The sequence below is a fragment of the Mchenga conophoros genome, linkage group LG22 (assembly GCF_057382185.1).
Source record: "Mchenga conophoros isolate Kocher_MC1m ecotype Shallow Benthic linkage group LG22, M_conophoros_male_GT1.1, whole genome shotgun sequence".
Lineage (NCBI taxonomy): Eukaryota > Metazoa > Chordata > Actinopteri > Cichliformes > Cichlidae > Mchenga > Mchenga conophoros.
Genome location: NC_140546.1, coordinates 25,004,075 through 25,024,213, shown reverse-complemented (window position 1 = coordinate 25,024,213; position 20,139 = coordinate 25,004,075). Strand labels below are relative to the sequence as shown.

At 42.4% G+C, this 20,139-nt stretch overlaps 1 protein-coding gene across 5 annotated transcripts in view; it reads right to left on the bottom strand.

Moving 5' to 3' along the window:
- Positions 1–19,764, bottom strand: part of col16a1 (collagen, type XVI, alpha 1) — an 87,871-nt gene extending 68,107 nt beyond the window's left edge. For all 5 annotated transcript variants that reach the window (XM_085261280.1, XM_085261284.1, XM_085261283.1 and 2 more), the window contains exons 1-2: positions 19,465–19,764; positions 11,793–11,916 (exon numbers count right to left, since the gene is read on the bottom strand). In XM_085261280.1, coding sequence (XP_085117406.1) covers positions 11,793–11,868 — 76 coding nt within the window. In that variant the 5' untranslated portion in view covers positions 11,869–11,916; positions 19,465–19,764. The remainder of the gene's footprint in view (positions 1–11,792; positions 11,917–19,464) is intronic.
- Between the last annotated feature and the right edge of the window lie 375 nt (positions 19,765–20,139).

The following is a 20,139-nucleotide window of genomic DNA, read 5'->3' as shown; positions in this document are numbered from 1 at the left end:
AATGTTCGATGTATTGAAATCTGGTCAAATGAAATGTACTTGATTTGTACTCAATTTAGACCAAGCATATGTTCCTTAATAATGAATTGCTTTCAAAAATCTCAAAATTATTGCTTCATGCTTATTAAAAGTGAAGAATTTTTATTCAGTGTAGGTTGGATACGTTATTCCTTTGTAGGTAAGGAACCTTTTGCTATCATTTAGGAAACTCAACCATTAATATAACACAAAGTTCAATTTTCCAGAGCTGCACAACAAACACAGATGTAAGAGTTTAATCACATTAAACAACACAGGAATACTAATCTTGTGCAAATAGGGCTTTACTCCCTGGAGTCCTAGGGAATGTCTTTTTGATGAAATGGGCAGAGCGCTTCAGGGAGTATTGCCTTGAAGCGTGCAATCTGAAGATACTGTGTATGTTTCCAAGCAAAATGCAGTTTTATCAAGGCTCACAGCAAAACGGGGTGAAATAGAGGAATATAATTCCTCGAATAATAACAACCAACCAACTTTAATCAAGACCCTGGAATTTAATTTCACGGAGGCCAGCTAAAAAAAAAAAAGAGGAAAGAATTAAATCCCTTTTAGCTGTTCATCACTTTTTATCAAGATCATCACTTTACGCAGTGCAGTTTTTTGCCCAATTTTGGTTCCAAAATACAAATGACTGTACTGCAAAGCGCAGCACATTTTGTCCCGTGAGCCCCCACCAGTGTGTCATTTTCTTATTGCTGTCAACAAATACAAATCAAGCCGTGGAAAAGAGATGTCATGCAGCAATGTTGCGGCACGCTAAGAGAGGCTTGAGATTAAAAGTAAAAGAAATCAGACGTGTTGGACGTGACTTCCGAACAACGGATCCGGTGGAGAAGGTATCGAGCGCTGCTTTAGAGTTTTCTCAGCCCTCTGATGTTGTCACTCAATCTTAAATCCTGCCTTCGCGCCCTCTCTCACTCGCACAGTCACACATGCTGTATTCATAATTTGAATTCTCCATCCTGAAGCCTAATCTGCCAACTCAGCACAAAGTGCAATGTGCAGCCTCACAAGCGCACACGCACACACACGTATCCACACACACACAGAAAGAGTGTATCTTTATATCTCCCACTGAGAGTTTTTTTTTTAAGTCAAGACATGGTATGATCTGCTTTTTGTTGCTGCTTAGGCTGCTTTCTTCCCCCCCACCCCTTTTGCATTTTGCGTGGGGGTTGGTTTCATCACTGCCGCAGTTCCATCAGAAGGAATACAGATGAAGGCTTTGTCAGGTGTGGAGTGGAGAGACCCTGGCTGCAGGCAAACGGGCAGCACAATAAAAAGTTAAACAGCACAATAGAGGAGAAGGTGGAGAGATGAGGAGGGAGGAACAAAGGAGAGCAGAGAGAGAAAAAAAGAGAAAGTGGAAACATAACAGGTAATGTAAGGTGTGAAGTGTCACTTCAGGAAAAGCAACTTACCCCACAACACCCAGACCAGCACTCCCCAGGCTATAGTTTGTTTTTTCTGAGGTAAGACTAAGAATAGCTGACTGCATTATACTGCAAGATAAAGAAATCAAGTTTGAAGAGGCATCTTTTAGGATTAAAAAAAAGAAGCTTTTATCTCTCCTGTGACAATTTTAGGATATCTAAGCTTCATGTTCATGCTCAACTTTCAGCATGCTTAGGGCACAACAGCCTTCAGCAACTTAGAATTTGAGTAAAAAGAAACTTTAAGTAGAGCATATAGATTAGAGATGTATAGATTTAACGTGCTCGCTTCCAACCCTGTCCCTCCTGGTGACTCCCACTACAAATCTTAGCATCTTTAACTCTGCCACCTCCACTCAAGCTTCTGTCTTTTTGTCAGTACCACTTCCAAATTCTCTCTCACTCTTTCTGCTATTCGTCTGCCGCAAATCAACCTCGACACTCATCTCCACCCACTCCAACCTGTCTGCACTCTCTTCTTCACCCCTCTTGTGTGCTGTCAATTGCTTTGAACAGTTGAAGCTAGGTATTTAAACTCATCCACTTTCACTACCTCTACTCCTTTTTTCACCATTTCCCCTGCTTCCCTCCCACACGCGCATTCCTCTTTTATCCAGTGCATACCTCCACTTGTCCAGGCTCCCCCTACTCTCACTACAGGTCATGTCAATGCCATCTGCAAACATTAAAGTCTGCAGAGACTCCTACCTGATCTATTAACATGTCCAACACCTCTGCATATAAGAAAGAGCTCTGAGCTGATACCTGCTATAATCCCATCCCCATCTTCAACCTGTCACTCCTACTGCACACCTCACTGCTGTCTAGTTGCCCTCATCTATATTCTGTACCACCCTCACATACCTCTATACCACCTCTGACTTCCTCATGCTCCACCAAAGTTCCCCTTGAGCCATAAAGACAATGCACCTCCTTATGAACTCTGTATTTTTTGATCAGTCATCATATCCATAGTGTTCTTTCTTAGCATGAATTAATATTATTTATATGTTAGCAAACTAGGGCTAAGGCACTTGCAAACAACTATCATGACAGGTTTCTGAATTATCGACATTTCACTATACTGCAAATTGACTATGTGCACGTTAGCATATGCTACTTCCGGTGCGGAAACTCCTGTGGGGAGCTTTGTTTCCGGTGTCCTATTCGCGCCTGGTTTACGGTCCAAAACAAGTTAAGCAAATGAATGAATCAAGCGGCGATTTACATTTCTATAGATGTCTTGGGCATTTACCCAATATATCTGCAAATGATGTTCATCGACTTGTCAATATTTTTCCCCGCACCTCAGAGCAAAAGAGAAAAGGGATTCAAATGTTAGATTTCTCAGCTGTCCCTCGTTTATTGTGGGTGTTATGTTCTAAAAATAACCAGCGATAGGTGAAATCAAGTAGCCAATTTTATTTTTGGACGGTGCAAAACGTTTCGTGGACATCGTGGACATACAGCACTGCACTTCAGAGTCACACTGCTAGCGATCGATGCAGCGATTCTGTACTGTACAGGAGAGACGTCACGGAGGAGATCGTCTGCAGTGATCTGGACACAGGACACAGGACACAATGTGACATAAAAAAAAAATAAGCATGCAAACTTGCACTAAAAAAAACGCGAAACAGCGAGGTGAAAGGTGAACCGCGTTATAGTCAGGGACCGCTGTAATTTTGAAGGTAAGTCACAACATACCCTTCGTAAATACTAATGTATAGAAACCCTTACCAGCAATCGTTCATTTTTTGTGTGGCTTTTTTCACGGTTTGTTAACATGCTGTGTAGGTGTGTACTTGACTAGCTGATATCGACTTAACGGGGGAAACATCTGGTTTGACTATTCTTCACCTGTAGTTTGAATGCTGAACATTTGCCTGTTTAAATCATAAGACCAGTCACTATACAGAGATGTGCTTCTGAATGTGGACGATGTGTCTTCTGCATGCATTTAAAGATGGCGCCGGTGAGGTCGGCTGCCGTCACGACTGCTCCGACCACTTTTTCTTTGTCTTTGTTTTTTAAGTTAGTTTTCAGCGTTTCTAAATCGGCAAAATCATCACCATTGGGTACATTAGGTATGACAGTGACACTCTTGTTTCTATTGGTTTACAATGTACTCACAATTCGAAGTCTTTAACTCCGGATCCGAGCTGGCCGAGTGAGATCTCGAGGGAGAACAAAGGGAAGCGGCGGCGGCATAGAGGGAAGCGAGCCGGCGTCAGGAACAGGCTGAGAGCTCGTGCACACCGCACACCTCTGCCTAGCATCCTGCTCGCCAACGTCCAGTCACTGGAGAAGCTTGACGACCTCAGGGCCAGGGTAAAGTTCCAGAGAGACATTCGGGACTGCAATCTCCTCTGCTTCACCGAGACATGGCTGAACCCAGCGGTGCCGGACCACGCCATCCAGCCGGCCGAGTTCTTCTCGGTTCACCGCATGGACAGGACACGGGACTCGGGGAAGTCAAGGGGAGGCGGCGTGTGTTTAATGGTGAACAACAACTGGTGCAACAGTGCGAACGTTGTTCCTCTCACACGCTCCTGCACACCAAATCTGGAACTACTGTCCATCATGTGTCGTCCTTTTTATCTACCTCGGGAATTTACATCGGTCATTGTAAGTGCCGTTTATATTCCACCACAAGTGGACACGGTCACCGCCTTATGCGAGCTGCATGAGGCACTCACACAGCACCAGACACAACACCGGGACGCTGCGCTTATTGTGACGGGGGACTTTAATAGCGCCAACCTCAAACGCGCAGCGCCGAACTTTTATCAACACATCACCTGCCCCACCAGGGGTGAAAGGACACTGGACCACTGCTACACTACGGTCAAGGACGGCTACAAGGCACAATCCCGCCCCCCGTTTGGCAAATCTGATCACGCCGCCATCTTCCTCATGCCAAAATACAAACAAAGGCTGAAACAGGAAGTTCCGGTTCAGAGGAAGGTCGCGCGCTGGACGGATCAATCGGTGGCCGCGTTACAGGACGCACTCGATGACGCAGACTGGGGCATGTTCAGAAACAGCTCCGACGATGACGTCAACGTGTTTACGGAAGCGGTTGTGGGATTCATCGGGAAACTAGCAGATGATACAGTGGAGACAAAGACTATCACAACGTTTCCCAACCAGAAGCCGTGGGTGGATAAAACCATCCGCGACGCTCTGAGATCCCGCACCGCTGCCTACAACACGGGACTCATGACGGGGGACATGGACCCATACAAAGCCGCGTCATATAACGTGCGGAGGGCGGTGAAAGAGGCGAAGCAGCGCTACGGGAGGAAACTAGAGTCACAACTCCAACAGAGTGACTCTAGGAGCCTGTGGCGGGGACTAAGGACAATAACGGACTATAAAGCACCAACAACCGGTATGACGAACGCGGCCGTGACTCTGGCAGACGAGCTGAACACTTTCTATGCTCGCTTCGAGGCTGCAGCTAAGGTCTCCAACAATGCTAGTGTTAGCGGCGCTAACGGCTGCAGACAGGAAGATACTGCCAGCACCGGAAACGTGCTCGTCATCTCCGAGCATGAAGTAAGGAGAGCCTTCAAGAGAGTGAACACCAGGAAAGCAGCAGGACCAGACGGCATCCCAGGTCGTATCCTAAGAGACTGCGCATACCAGCTAGCTCCTGTGTTCACTGAGATATTCAACATCTCTTTATCTCAGTCGGTGATCCCCACATGCTTCAAAGAGTCCATCATTGTTCCTGTCCCGAAGAAACCCCACCCTGCTTCTCTCAATGACTATCGCCCTGTAGCCCTCACCTCAGTAGTGATGAAGTGTTTTGAACGCCTGGTCAGAGACTTCATCATTTCTTCACTACCAGACACACTGGACCCACTACAGTTCGCTTACCGTCCAAATCGTTCCACAGACGATGCCATCTCTCATCTCCTCCACACATCACTCACTCACTTGGACACTAGAAGGGGGAATTATGTTAAAATGCTCTTCATAGACTACAGCTCTGCATTTAACACCATAATTCCCTCCACACTCACCACCAAGCTGGAGCATCTGGGACTCAGCTCATCTATGTGTCAGTGGATCTCCAACTTCCTAACTGGCAGACCACAGGCAGTAAGGATGGGCGGACATGTCTCAGCCTCCACCACTCTCAGCACTGGAGCCCCCCAGGGGTGTGTTCTGAGCCCCCTGCTGTACTCTTTGTACACATATGACTGTGTGGCCACTACCAGCTCCACCACCATCATCAAGTTTGCTGACGACACCGTCGTGGTGGGCCTGATCTCTGATAAGAACGAGACGGCCTACCTGAAGGAGATTAGGAATCTGGAGAACTGGTGCCAGAGGAACAACCTCCTTCTAAACGTCAGTAAGACAAAGGAGCTGATAGTGGACTTCAGCACTAAGCAGGAGAGGAACTACCAGACCCCCGTCATCAACGAGTGCCCAGTGGAGAGAGTGGACAGCTTCAAATACCTCGGAGTTCACATCACGCAGGACCTGTCATGGTCCTGTCACATCAACACCGTGGTGAAAAAGGCCCGACAGCGTCTCTACCACCTCAGACGCTTGAGAGACTTCCAACTGCCCTCCAAGGTGCTCAGGAACTTTTACTCCTGCACCATAGAGAGCATCCTGGCGGGAAACATCTTAACCTGGTTCGGGAACAGCACCATGCAGGACAGACGAGCTCTACAGAGGGTTGTGCGGTCAGCTGAGCGCACCATCCGCTCCGAGCTCCTTGACCTGCACTCAATCTACAGCAGGCGGTGCCGGACCAAGGCCAGGAAGATCGTGAAGGACCTCAGCCATCCCAACAACAGACTGTTCTCTCTGTTGAGGTCAGGAAAGCGATTCCGCTCCCTGAAGACCAACACAGAGAGACTGAGGAGGAGCTTCTTCCCGCAGGCGATACGGTCTCTCAATCACACCACCACACAGTACTGACCCACACATATGGTTCTTACACACACACTGGACATTCTGGACATTGGTTTTGCACAACACTGGTCACTATATTCTTCATTTCCGGTTAATACTTGTACAGCTGCTGTTATTGTGTATATATTTATTTATATTTAGATTTCTTCATACATTCTTATATAGTTCTATATTGTGTATTTTGTTGTACAGTTATTTTATTTTCAACTTTAATTTATATATTTATCTTTATCTTATTCTTCCCAGTTAAATTTACCCTTCATTCTAATTTGTGTTGTACAGTTATTTCATTTTTAACCTTAATTTATATTTTATTCCTTCCTAGTTAAATTTACCCTTTTTAATTTTTCATATTTATTTCCTATCTTATTCATAGCCTTTTCCTTTTTTGTTCTCTTTAGGTCACGAGCAGTTGTCCAAGCATTTCACTACATATCGTACTGTGTATGACTGTGTACGTGACAAATAAAATTTGAATTTGAATTTGAATTTGAATGCAGTGATGCAGTTCTGCTTGTGTTGAGTGATGTAAACAACTGATCGATCTAAACTCTTTAAACGTCAAAATTGATCATTAGATTTTTTATGACACAACAGTAGTGAGTGTTCCCACCTTCTGCTCTTTGTAACTTAACGCGATCTTTCCGTTTTCGAGTTTTGGACATGATTTTGGAGTATATCTTCGCAGTAGCGATTGACCGCAAAGTAAAGCTACCAGAACTGTACAACCCTACATCCGGTCTCAAACCAGGAAGTTAACATTTTCTCGTGCACAGGGCCAATATCCGGTTGTTCAGTGATGACGTGACGAATCCTACTTCCAGGTCTAAAGTAGTCTGCGTTTAATATGACTTTTGTGTTGTTAACATGTTTAATGTTATGTATTTTCTTCTATTTGATCTCAAAAAGCTCCTAAAACAGTCAGTGATCACTGTTGACCTCCCTCGGCTTTTATTACCGCTAATCATTTATTTAAGCTCAGTTTTTAAAACCTTAGGATGTAGCTACAGCCCAGCCCATGCAGCAGTATATGAATGACTAACCTCGTATTGTGGATGGATTATCTCAGTTGTTCTCCTGGCTGAAGTTTGGTCCTTTTACAGCATCCTGCCATGCAATTACATTTGTTCCTGACCACCGAGAACACTCACGTTAACTTTTATCGAGTTGTCATATATGAGTCTCCAATAACACCAGAAAAAGTCGCCAGATTTGTCGCTAGTCGCTTTTTAGAAAAAAAGTCGCTATGGGGGTCTGAAAACTCGCTAAATATAGCAACAAAGTCGCTAAGTTGGCAACACTACCTCGCCCTATAGGTCCTAAACAAGTAGATCAAATCACCGGTTAGACACACATACAGAAATTCTTTGATTTACTAGTGAGGGATTATTAGGCTAATGGATAGGCTAATTTATGGATAGCTCTCTAATAATAAATTCAGTATTCCAGATAAAAGGATGAGGAGTGGGAATGAATTCTGTTATTTTGAGGTAACTAGTTAAACATTATTGCTATAAATGCTGTGCATACTTTTTAAACTGTTTGATCTGTATTTTCACTCAAGGAAGAAACAAACTACTTCCACATAACTCAAAGGATCGATGATTTTTTAGTGGACTGTAGCATACTCAGGCAGTTTGGCAGTGGACCCACTACGGAAGTTGAACCCCATTTCTTCTCAAGCTGTGATCAAATGAAAGCATTTGCTTGTTGACAAGCTAATTAGCACAGAGTATGACTGCCACTCCAGGATCCTGCTAGTAGCTGCATGTAGTCTTAAAGAGATTGGATGGTCTTGGCTGGGTTCACTTCCTCTTTGATGGGTTGTGTTTGAGCCTTGCCAAAGCAGGTAATGATACTACACTGGCAGTCACAGAGCACACTGCTGAGCGTGTTCCCCTCAGGTCTCCGCATTGCCAAAAATAAAAATTCAAGACATGTAAAGGTCTTTAGTGAGGTAAAACTCTATTTTTTGATGTATACATGCTTACATTTAGCTTGGAGGCTTAAAAAGTACAAACGTGTCAGGCAAGGATCACACCTGGATGATTTAATGTTCCAAATATACAGACAGGGAGAAAATTCAAACGCAAGTTTAGGCTCATACCCTTGAGGCATTCATTATGACACGGAACTATGCGTAAGTACATAGTTATTCACTCGACTTTCGCTGACCTGCTATTATATTTCAGTAAAAATAAGTTGCATTTGACCTTTTTTTTTTGCATTGTGTGTGATATTTAACAAACTTTCAAAGGTTAAAGTAGCAGTGGCCTTATCTACCAGTGCCTCATTGTGGTCAGGCCTGTGTTTTAGTTTTGTCTTCTGAGCAGCAGAGACTTGGCAGGGTACTTTCTTCAGAGGAAGGAGGTCACAAGTCTGCTCACAGTGTCAAGAGTATGTGCTGTGTGGTTTGGAATAAGAGATCGCGTGGTGCTTATTGAATGTGCCTTACAATGTGGCATTGCAAGATAATTGGACCAGGCTGCTGATCAGCAGAAAGTCAGGCTCAGAGGTAGTCTTCCACTTCCTCAGTCGATTAAAGACATGGAACATATAGGAAGCAAAGAGACATACTGGGTGATGCATTTGATAGTCTAACACAATAAATGTAAGGTAAACCTGTAAGGAAAGAGCTAAATGATGGTGGTAATAAAAAAAAATATATAACAAACAATGACAGAGGGAGACGATGTGTGTCTTACTTGCCCTGTCGGGCAAACGAGCCAGACGATAGAGAGCATTCCTGGTTATTTTCCAGAGATAAAATTGCAGTACAGAGGAGTGGAAAGACTTAAAACACAGCACTGCAGGGAGATGAGCTCACTCATTTTCCCCTTGTAGGCCTCTGGCTCAACTTCATATGCTCTCACAAGTACACACACACACACACACAGATATAAACTGAATCATGACGCAGATTTACAAGCTCTGCACAGCAATAAACGCAGACAATTCGGATTAAATAACGTTTGGCATCCTGTACGTGCATGTGCGTAAAGAAGTGTGAAAGATAAATAATGACTATTATGATCATATCCATTGTTCAGTGCTTGAACGCAATCTAGTATCCCACTGCTTTCTTAACTCCCCCTTGCAGAACACAGTTAAACAATCAGGGCTCGAACTACAAACTAGGCCAGCAGTCACATTCTGAATGACCCCTTGAAACTTCAAGTTCACTGGATGCACAAACAGGCTCGATTTTATAAGGTGATCAGCAATGGATACTCCCTTATGTGGTGCTTTAATGATGGTATAGTGTATAACACATCTGTTTAAAATCCTCCTTATGTGTCCAGTATCTGTTGAATGTGCAAAGCATACAGTTCACATTCACATTTATGTGCTAAAAATTAGTTTGCATCACAGGATTAAGGGGACCACTCAGAATATCTCAGCACTGATTTTAAGGACCTACAGTAAACCAGCAAAATAATCCCAACACAGTAAAAATCACAAAGAAGGGAAACGAGATAAAGGCAGCAACTAAAAACACGGTACGTAGGCACGGCACAAGCAAGAAAGCACAATGCAGGTACAGACAGAGGGAGCTACAACCATCCATACATAACTCATGTGCTTCAGACTGGATACTGTCAATACTTTATGATGAAGAATGTCAGCATTTTGACTTTAACTATGTGGACTAGACAGCTGGTTAGACTCTAGTACTCCAGCTTGACTCTTCAACACTAGTTTTACTTAAATCTGCTTTCCTGCTGCAATGTCAGGAAATTACCAGCAAGCAGTGATTTGGACGACACGGAGGAATTGTGTGTGTGCGTATGTGACGCTTGCTGGGACTAAGTATTATTGCTGCACTTGAAAAAGCACTTTCTTTCAACCACTGGAAGGAAGGACTCAGGGGAACTGCGAGCTGACTCAGTCTCATCTAAAATGCTCCGACTAGGGCCTCCCAAGGGGGTCCCACTCCTCCACAAAGTTCCCTTCAGAGCTCAGCCAACTATGGAGGATTGCTCGGCCCCCCAAGTGATATCGCAGATCCGGCCCCGAGAAAATACTAGCAGTGCGATAAGGGAGCAAGGCAGTTGAAAGCAAAAGAAAGAAAGAAAGAAAGAAAGGAGAAAATACATTTCTTCACTCTTGCTTGTTTTCTGGGGTTTCTGTGTCCTTCTCGCACACTTTATACTCATGGTAACACATGCACGTTCTCCCCGACACCGACAAACAGTCAAGCTAGCGTTTCATCATGCATGCAGACATGTTTCTTCTATACAACTACACAACCTCAAATGACTGACGGATCATAAAGAGGAACAAAACCGCACATGGTAAACACACACGCCTCTTTGCCACAGCCTGACCACACAGCTACCAAAAGCCACCAGCGTTGCACACGCAGGGTGTAATTACGCTCTTTTCTTTGTTGCCTTGGGGCCTTCATACTTACAGGGCACATACCCACACAGACAGACACGTGTCAGAGGATACACATCCTGTTTAGAACTTTTGCTTTAGGCAATAAAGGCACATCTTTGCAACTTTACTGTCATTTTAACATTTAAACATGTTCCTTTTTGTGACCTTTAATATTCAGTAGCATTTTGTTCACAGCTTGTACAACAGGAAAACTTAATAAATAAGAAGGATACAAAAAGAGCTCCACAAAGGATATGCACTTGATTTTCTTTTTGTACAGTCAGTACCCATTTGGAAAAATAAACTCTCCAGTGCACTCGTTTACTGTTTTGCATAGAGCTCAATGGGACATTCTGTCCATGCAAGCTGAGCCTAAAGCTAGTATCTTGTTAGTTTAATTTATCTTTGCAAAAGCAGCAAGCTTACTTACTAGCTTAATATTTATTTACGTAACAGGTAAGCTTTTATCTAACCACTTTTATTTAAGCAAACCGTGAATCATTACCCAACAATATCTCATCATCCCTGATGATTAGAGCCTGACTGATGTATCGGCAGGTCGATATTATCTGCCGATATTAGCTATTAGCAAACCTGTTAGCATCAATGAAAAATCGACTGAAAATTATGAAAATAATTTAATTAATATGCAGACTAAATTATAATCATAAAAGCTCATTTGAAAAGTAACGAAGAGACAGGAGAAACATCATTAGAGTCAAGCACAATAGGCAGAAATCATTACAAAAAGGGTTTAGGTTAGCATAAATAAGACAGCAGTTTGTTTCTTAGATTTACAGTGTCCATGCTTTTTTATGCACAGCCACAAGAGGGCGCACTCCTGTTTTAGATATTTTTCTTAGTATTATTATTGTTTTGGGGTTTTTTTTAAATCAGATTATTCCTTTTGTTAAACAAAACATTGTTCAAAATTTTACATTTCATTACCTATGCAAATAAATAACTAGGGTTTACATCTTTTGGAAAGGCTTGACTCACCTTGTTCGGACACCAGAGGGTCACACGATCCAAAGCTGATGGCCAGCAGAGCCAGAGAGGAGCAGAAAAGCCACATGGTTTCACTCCTCCAAAAAACACCACCTCACCTCACTCCAGCCACCAGCTGATGGATAAACACAGAGAAAAAGGGAAAGTCAAAAAAGTCAAATCCCTCCTTCATTCTGTCAACATGCCACCCAGTTTGCTTACTCTGCCGACAGCTGTGCATTATGCTTGACTCTTAAATAGACGTTGATGTATATTTATGAGTCAGTCACAGTTGATGTGTTAATTATGTAGTATGATGCGGGCTTTGTTAGTGGCATATGAATTAACCAGAATGGTCCTCATTAAGTTGTGTAACTCTATAATGTCTGATCATAGTCATTATCCTGTCCATCTGGTTGGCCTTCGACTGGGCAGCTGCTACACACACTAATATACTAATACAACTAATACTAATACTGCTACAACTAATATACATATGTATGTATATATATATATATATATATATATATATATATACACATATATATATATACACATATATATATATATATATATATATATATATATATATATATATATATATATATATATATATATATACACATATACATATATATATATATATATTTATTAGGGCTGAACGATATATCGCATTTGCGATAATATCGCGACATGATCAAGTGCAATTTTCTAACCGCAAAGGCTGCGATTATACTCTGGACATGTCCAAATTCATGGGCTGCATCCTCCTGAGGCCGCATTTGTAGACCGATTACGTCACAGCGACGCGCCGAAGGCTGTCCAAATTACTACCATATCCCAGAATTCATAGCGCGGCCCAGCCAAACTCCAGTTTCCAGCAATGGCGGCCGCTACTAAGTTTTAAAATTACTCATACTAATCTTTCTGGGTCACAAAATAAACTTTTAACATATTTTCAGGCGAGAAAGTAGTTGTGTAAACATCAAATATCTGCTCGGTTTATCAAGATATCCCATATTTGCAAAAGTGCTTCGACGTTTTCAGAGGCGTCTGCTACCCACCAGCTCGACAGCTAGCCGGGAGCTCGAGGGTAACTGATGCGGCCGAGAACGGCACAACTCCCGGCACATCATTTTCAGATCACCGCGGAGTTTCGCTGCTCGGGTTAAACGTAATATATAAGTCACTTAGACAACCTAAAAATGTTATTGTTGGGCTTTTTTCAGTGTTTTGTTTGTTCGTGAGTAAATCGGTTTGGCTGAGATTAAAGTTATTAGATTAGATAAAATAAAACTTTATTAATCCCCCGGTGGGTTCCTCCTTGGTTTTCACACAGCTGACTAAACGTCAAACAGAAAACTTATTAAACAGAAGTATGAGACAGTCGAGAATTTACACCAGTGTCTGGTTATATTTTAGATAGCAAGAAGCAGACGGCCGAGTTTATTAAACTCCACCGAGACAGCGGTGACGCTAATCAGAACTAGCCTTCTGATTAGCTAATCAGAAGGCTAGACCGTCCAATTTCACACCTTTAAACTTTAAAGGCGTGTTTGTGTGTGTGTTTATACAATTGCTATTATGTTTGCACTTTATGTGTAATGTTACTGACTGCAGAGATCAGTAAGATGTGTGTATTTTTTATTTATTAGTTTTATTTATTTAATATTATTTTTTAATTGAATGACTGTCTAGTAGTTCACAGATGTCGAAAAACTGAGTGTGGTAAAGCCACTGATTTTGTTTATGTATATTTCTGCAATCTGCACATTGTACTGACTTTCATTTTAATGTTTACACCAGGGTTCCTTGTCACCACTTTATGCTCAGATGTTTGTAAGCTAAAAATAAACTATTGTGTATGTTCAAATATACTGTTGTGATTGAAGAAGTTAAATAAAAATGTCAGTCATCAATTCATGCATCACCTCATGTCATCATAACAGAGGTCTGTCTTCCAGGAAAGAACAGTTTAAAATTAATGTAATATAGTATTGGCCATACTATATGATGTATTGCTTGTCTTTGTTTAATAATACAGAAGACAAATACCTTAAAAAATAATCGCATATTGCATCGCAATCGCAATATTGGGGCAAAAAATCGCAATTAGATTATTTTCCATAATCGTTCAGCCCTAATATATATATATATATAGCCACATTTGACCATGAGCACATGCGCACATTAAGCACATTATTGACGCAAACAAAGCAGCAAATGCAAGACAACAAAGCAGAAGATGGACATGAAAGCAAAATGATTTACATGCAGGACGGTTGGTCTAGAGTCAAACAGACAGAGGGGCCAAAACACACAAACACATCTGGAGACTATTCCACTGGAGCCATTGTTCTGCTGTACCAGATGCTTCCACGTGGCCAAACAACAGGCACACAGACACACACACAAAGGCATGCATAGATTAAAATGCACGCCACGTAGAAATAATCATTATATCTTGGCTGCGCAGTCTCTCTCCCTTACTACAGTAGCTCATTTATAAACGCACACAAGAATGTACGTGCATAAACATGCTAATCCCGCCCACTTGCATATAACCCGGGTAAACACATCCCAGCTGACCTGGACTTGCCCTCGGCATGTGCTAGGACCCCATAATTCTGTAGTGTTTACAGGTTCAGCAGGGCCCTCAAGGCAGGCAGGCAAGCAGACTGTATCTCTGAACACACACCTGTGCTGTCTGCCAGGAGAAATGACCCCCACACTCCCCTGGGGCTACACAATGTGGCGTGTGAATACTATCCAGCTTGACCTGACTTCTGTAGCAAGCTGTTAAAAGACAATATGGTGGAGGACGGTGCTTCAAATTATGTTCTGGAGAAACAGAGACAGCCTGACCTGCCCCAGACTTTCATTTGAAGTATGCAGTCCACTTTGGGAGCCGTTGACTTAAGTAGTGTGGCTCAGTTCAAATACTCCACTTCGTATATTTTCATGTACCATAATATGTACACAATGTGCTGGTATGCACAGTTTACTGCGAAGAAATTTTGACAGGTTAGCTACATTAAACACTGTAAACTTGGAACTAAGAATACGAACACTGTCAACTATAGCCAACAGGGGTGTTGCCAGGCCTGTGGTGCTTTTTCTTTATTTCATATTAACTAGTGAGTCAAACAAAATTCTGCTGCAGATACTAATTTTGGTGACCGTTAGGTGATGCACAGGTAATGTAAGCTGAACAAAACATGCAAAACAAACAGGGAACCTAACATTGTTTTGGGAATAACGAATACGAAAATCCCAAAGATTTTCATTTGTAAGAAATGCTTTTAAAAAACATATATATGTTAAAAATTGCTAACTATTGTTGAGAATACATACGCTACAATCAGTGTAGTAAGAAAAAGACGATGTTTGAAATATTAGACTTCGACGTCATGCTAGCTGCTCCATTTTCGTAACTATCGGAACCTACGTTATATTAAATTTGGTCCCACATAATACTACATTTTTCAGCAGGGACGATGGCACTATTAGGCACATAAATACCAAACAATATCATAATAAATTAACATAATGTATTTCCTATAATTCTTTTTTTAAACTGCTGCTGCTGTTAGCTTGCTAAGCTAGCACTGACGTCATCATTAATAGTGATATCATATGATGGTTTTGTTGACTAAAAATAGTTTAGTAGTCAAGACGGTAAGAGTGAACACAATTTGCTCTTAACTTTTTGGCCCATTCTGCGTACACCATCGTGCTCCTGGAGCAATTCATTTAGCCATGATGATAGGAACACTATTATGCATGAAATATTACAAATTCAAGTACCCTGAGACAGCACAGGCGTGGTTGCTTTTTCTTCCATATTTTTTATTTTAGGTTACCGGTTTATTTAAGAACCAAGGTCTTTGCAAGATCCTGTACAATTATGCTAAGCCACAAATGATCTGTCGGCACTACTGTTGCCAGTATGAGTACTATTAAGGTGAAACTATCTAGTTAGCTAAACGACAAGAAGAATACGTTAAAAAACGTGTTTTCTCCTGCAGCCGGATGGGTGGGAAGTTAATCAAAGCCTTAGACAGCTATGTTTGAGCAGTCTGAAGCTACAGCCATTATTATAGGCTTCATGCCACATGATCACAATAATAAGAAAGTTCACACAGTACATAATGCATAATGCATCACAGTCCACAGAACACAAGCTGGGGGAAAAGTTACAGCTCATTGCTATTATTATCTGGCCATAATCCAAAACAGTTTAATAGGTTTCCTGATATAAGTTGCTATGGATGTGTCTCTTTCCATTTCTGTCTCTGCACTGCATTCATAGCTTGCAATAACAGATACAGTAAAGCCAGGATGGGGTTATGCCACTGGGCTTGCCGCAGGCCCGGCCATGACTCGGTGAGCAGGCCTGTGAGTGATTGGGTCACTGGTTATGGATAAGACACAGGAAGGAAAACAGGAGCAGATGTCTTACTGTTATAGCTCTAAAAGCCGAAAGACAAGGAGTGACAGACAGAAGTAATGACCAGCATCCACAATCACAGCCCAGCCCAGTAGTACCAGTACTTTTTATGGATTTGAATACACATACAGAATGAGCCACTGACACAGTCTCACATAATAACCGAGGCTCTTGTGCTCAGGGCTTAGCAATTTTCACTGTCCTGCATTTCATCACAATTGCCACTGTTTACAGATGGAACAACATCTCTAGCACAAGCCTGTTTAGAGGAACACATTCTGACAGAGTTAAATGAAACATGTCCACTTTATGGCCTGACAAGAGAATTGCTTTTATTGCTTATTAGCCACCCAGACATGGATGATTAAATAACAGTGATCCAACAGCCCACTGTTTAGAATAGTTTGCATCTGTTTAGATTGAAGAACCCGGTGTAAATGTGTCTGTCATTCACTATCTGAGGGTTCATTGCTTTTCCAGCTGTCTCTCACAGCATCCAGAAGCAAGAAGACTGATAGGGGCAGTTTACAATCTAGTCTGCTTCCAATCTACTCTAGGCTATCACACAAGAAAACACAATCCAAGAGTGGTATTGCTGCTGAGTTGTGAAAGCAACTTCCTGATTGGCCGCCAGTTTGTCACCCTGGCTCAAAATCCTCAAGGGAAGTTCTCTCTGAGAAGAGGCTGTACATGGAATTCAGCCATCAAACAGAAGCCCTGCCTTATCGGTCAGGTAGCCCGCCTGTGTGCATTCGTGTAAAGTACAACATGTGTTCTACAGAAGGCGAAAGGGGCTGCCATACAGAGTGGACAGACATACTGAATAGGAAGTCAACAGAGGCTCATTTATGCAGATGAGCACACACACAGTGACTCAAGCCATTTAACACCATGCTCCAGAAGCTACCGTTCAACAACACAATCACAAACTCAATTTCTGTTTACGAGGTGCTTCAAAATCAGCTCTGCTAATTGTTAGTGTGAGTAAGGTTGGTCAATTCTTATTGTGAGAAAACTAAAATAATTGTTGGGCTGCTGTGAGCCCTGCATTCCTCCAGAGAATGCATGGCTGAAAAAAACTAGAGTCTACTTGCCTAGAGCGTCTATAGCAGTTCTGCATAGCTGTAATACAGATGTTATGCTAAAATGCTGATTTAAATATTGATGCTTACTACATTCAATATCTTCATTTAGCGTGTACCAGTGAGATTTAGAACTAAACACAAATGCATGCAAGTAGAAATACACAACAGGAAAACTTTAACTTGGACCCTATGATGGTCATTTATGGTCAGATGGATCAGAGGGTTCGCAGTTTACAATAAGTTACTTCTGAGGGGAACATGAGTGTGTAGATCAGACCAGTCATGGATCAGTCATGGAAATCCATCTGGTGGTTTTTGAGACTCCAAACCACAAATCTGAACCTTATGCTGAAGCAAAAGCGGAAAAAGGCAAAGTCATCAAAGTCTGGGATTCACCCTCTAAGTAAGGTTTACATTTCTCTCAATGTTTCTGACCTGAATGCAGTTCTAAGTACACTCATAGGTTCAAACAATACTAGTTACACTACTGCTGGATGTCGACGTCGGTCAACATGCTGTTTCCCAAAATGCATTTTGCTTTGAAGACATGAACGTGCACACTCTGTATCTGAAAGTTTTGACCTTCTCACAAACTTGTTTTAACTTTAAATAAAAGTAGCTGAAGTGGGCCCCGAGGGCTTAACACTCCAAATATCAACTGACTCCGAGCAAAAACCTTCAAACTAGCGAAGGTAATATCCAAACCTGTGTAACACTGAAAAGAGACTGAGGCAAGTTTTTACTAGTCTTACATTCTGGGCAGTGTTCAAGGGCTTTATTTGAATATTTGCTAGTGTGAATCAGACCAGGAAAGGAACTGAGCACTAAATACATAAAACTCTTTCCTGTGATTGCTCAGGGCTACCTGGAAGTTCCAATGCCACGGACACCTACGGCCCTTTTGCAAACGCAACGAAGCAAAGTTAGTCCTAATCTGATGACATGACCCGGTTGGCTCCTAGCCTATGTTGTGGATGAAGTCAGCCTGGAGAGAGCAGATGACTTGCCGATTTTCTTCAGCTTGACTTTACATTTCCGCCTAATGTTCACTTCACAGCTGAACTGAATGAGCAAGGAGTCAAGGAGATGATACAATTTCCTGTAGGCCCAACAAAAGCTGGTATGGAAGATATACGTGGGAGAACATACCGCCCTGTGGCCTACAGCTATGCATTGCACAGACAGCCTCCAGCAGGTTAAGTGAGCAACACTTAATGGGCATAGATTTGTAACGTTTGTAACAGGGCTATGAGGAGACTACTGGTGGTAGGAGAGTTCTGTTACATACCAGGGTTTCCAAGCTTACATGTGCAAGTTTCTTTTAGTTAAAATGACCCTTAAATGAAACCAGAATCCTACTTGGACAACGTGGAAGTGTGGAAAATGTTCCACATTTTGAAGGAGGAGGGTGAAAACAAAAAAAGAGTAGGAGGATTTATTTTTTAATGTGAGTCGTGGGGTGCAGACAGGATGCAAAATCCAGCAAACATGGGGGATAGCTGAGTAATTAGGAAAGCAGATGTTACTGCGGTATTCAAGCCCCCACTCCTCTGGCGTTCATTTTCTTTCCCAAGAAGTGAAAATAAGTTTTAGAGACCGATCCGAGATCATTCCAAAGCTGATTACTTTTTTCGAATGATATGCATGTAGTGGGGAAAAAACCCCAGTGTACTTAGGAGGCTTTTCCATGCCACAGGGGGTTGGATGCCATCCAAACAAAACAGCAACACCTCAGCCGTTCTGTGCCCATGCCTGGCTTATTAGATGTGAAGGAAAAATCAGCATCACTTTTGCCAGGAGCTAGTCGTTTTCTTGCAAAATCCAATAACGGAATACTAGCTTACTACAACTACACGAGTCAGAGCGGCCGAGAACATACAACTTTAATGATCTCCGCTGAGAGAAAGCAACTTTAGAGTACTTTTGCTCAGTATCCCAGATTGTTGGTGTGTGGTACACCCCGCAGTATGGTATTCCCATGTGACGTTGCCCACTGTAAGCAGTCTTTGCTGCTACAACACTTCCATCACTAAAGTTCCGCTGCACTTCACTAACTTGTCTTTAAATCTCCGGCGGATGTGGCAAAAAAAAAAAAGCATCGCTTTTTAAACGAAAAGTTAAAACGACAGAGAGCATGTAAAATCCTTACCTTCAATTTCTGATAAATCCACAAGTTTGCGACCACATTAATCCGCTGTTGTGCGTGTATAGATCCAAGGTCCGGCTTGGGAATCCTGCAGGGCGATGCAAATGCAGACAAATGTAATCCAGCCTAGTTTTTGTCCCCTTGCCTTTTTTTTTCTTGAGTCTTCTTCCACAGAGAAAGGAAAGAGGGAAAAAAAGTTACAGCAAGATTAGCCGTGTCCAACTTTTTCCCCCTCCCCTCTCTGCTGATCCCAAGTGTCTTTCTCCCTCTCTCGCCTCCTCTTTGCTCTCTCTGTTGTCTGTCTCTCGGTTTCTTATTACTTTTTTCCTCCCCTTGGTCTCTGTCTATTCCTCCAGCCTGTCTCTCTTCCAGTCTCCCTCCAACACCCCCCCTTTACCTCTCCTCTCCTCTCCTCTTTCTCCCTGCTCTCTCCCTCTCTCTTTGGGAGATCTCTCTCAAACATGTGGTGACATCAACTTGTCCACAAGGCTGGAAAATAAGCCCTGGGCATCTCTCTAATCTTTTTGGCAAGCTGTTCCAGGCCTCTCTACCCTCTCTTTACCCTCTACCCCATCATCTTACCTCCATCTCCCCCTCACCTCTTACTATTTGATTCATGACATACCAGAAAAACAGACTTTCTATTCTGCCTGGGTTAAAGCACTGTATTAGGAAAAG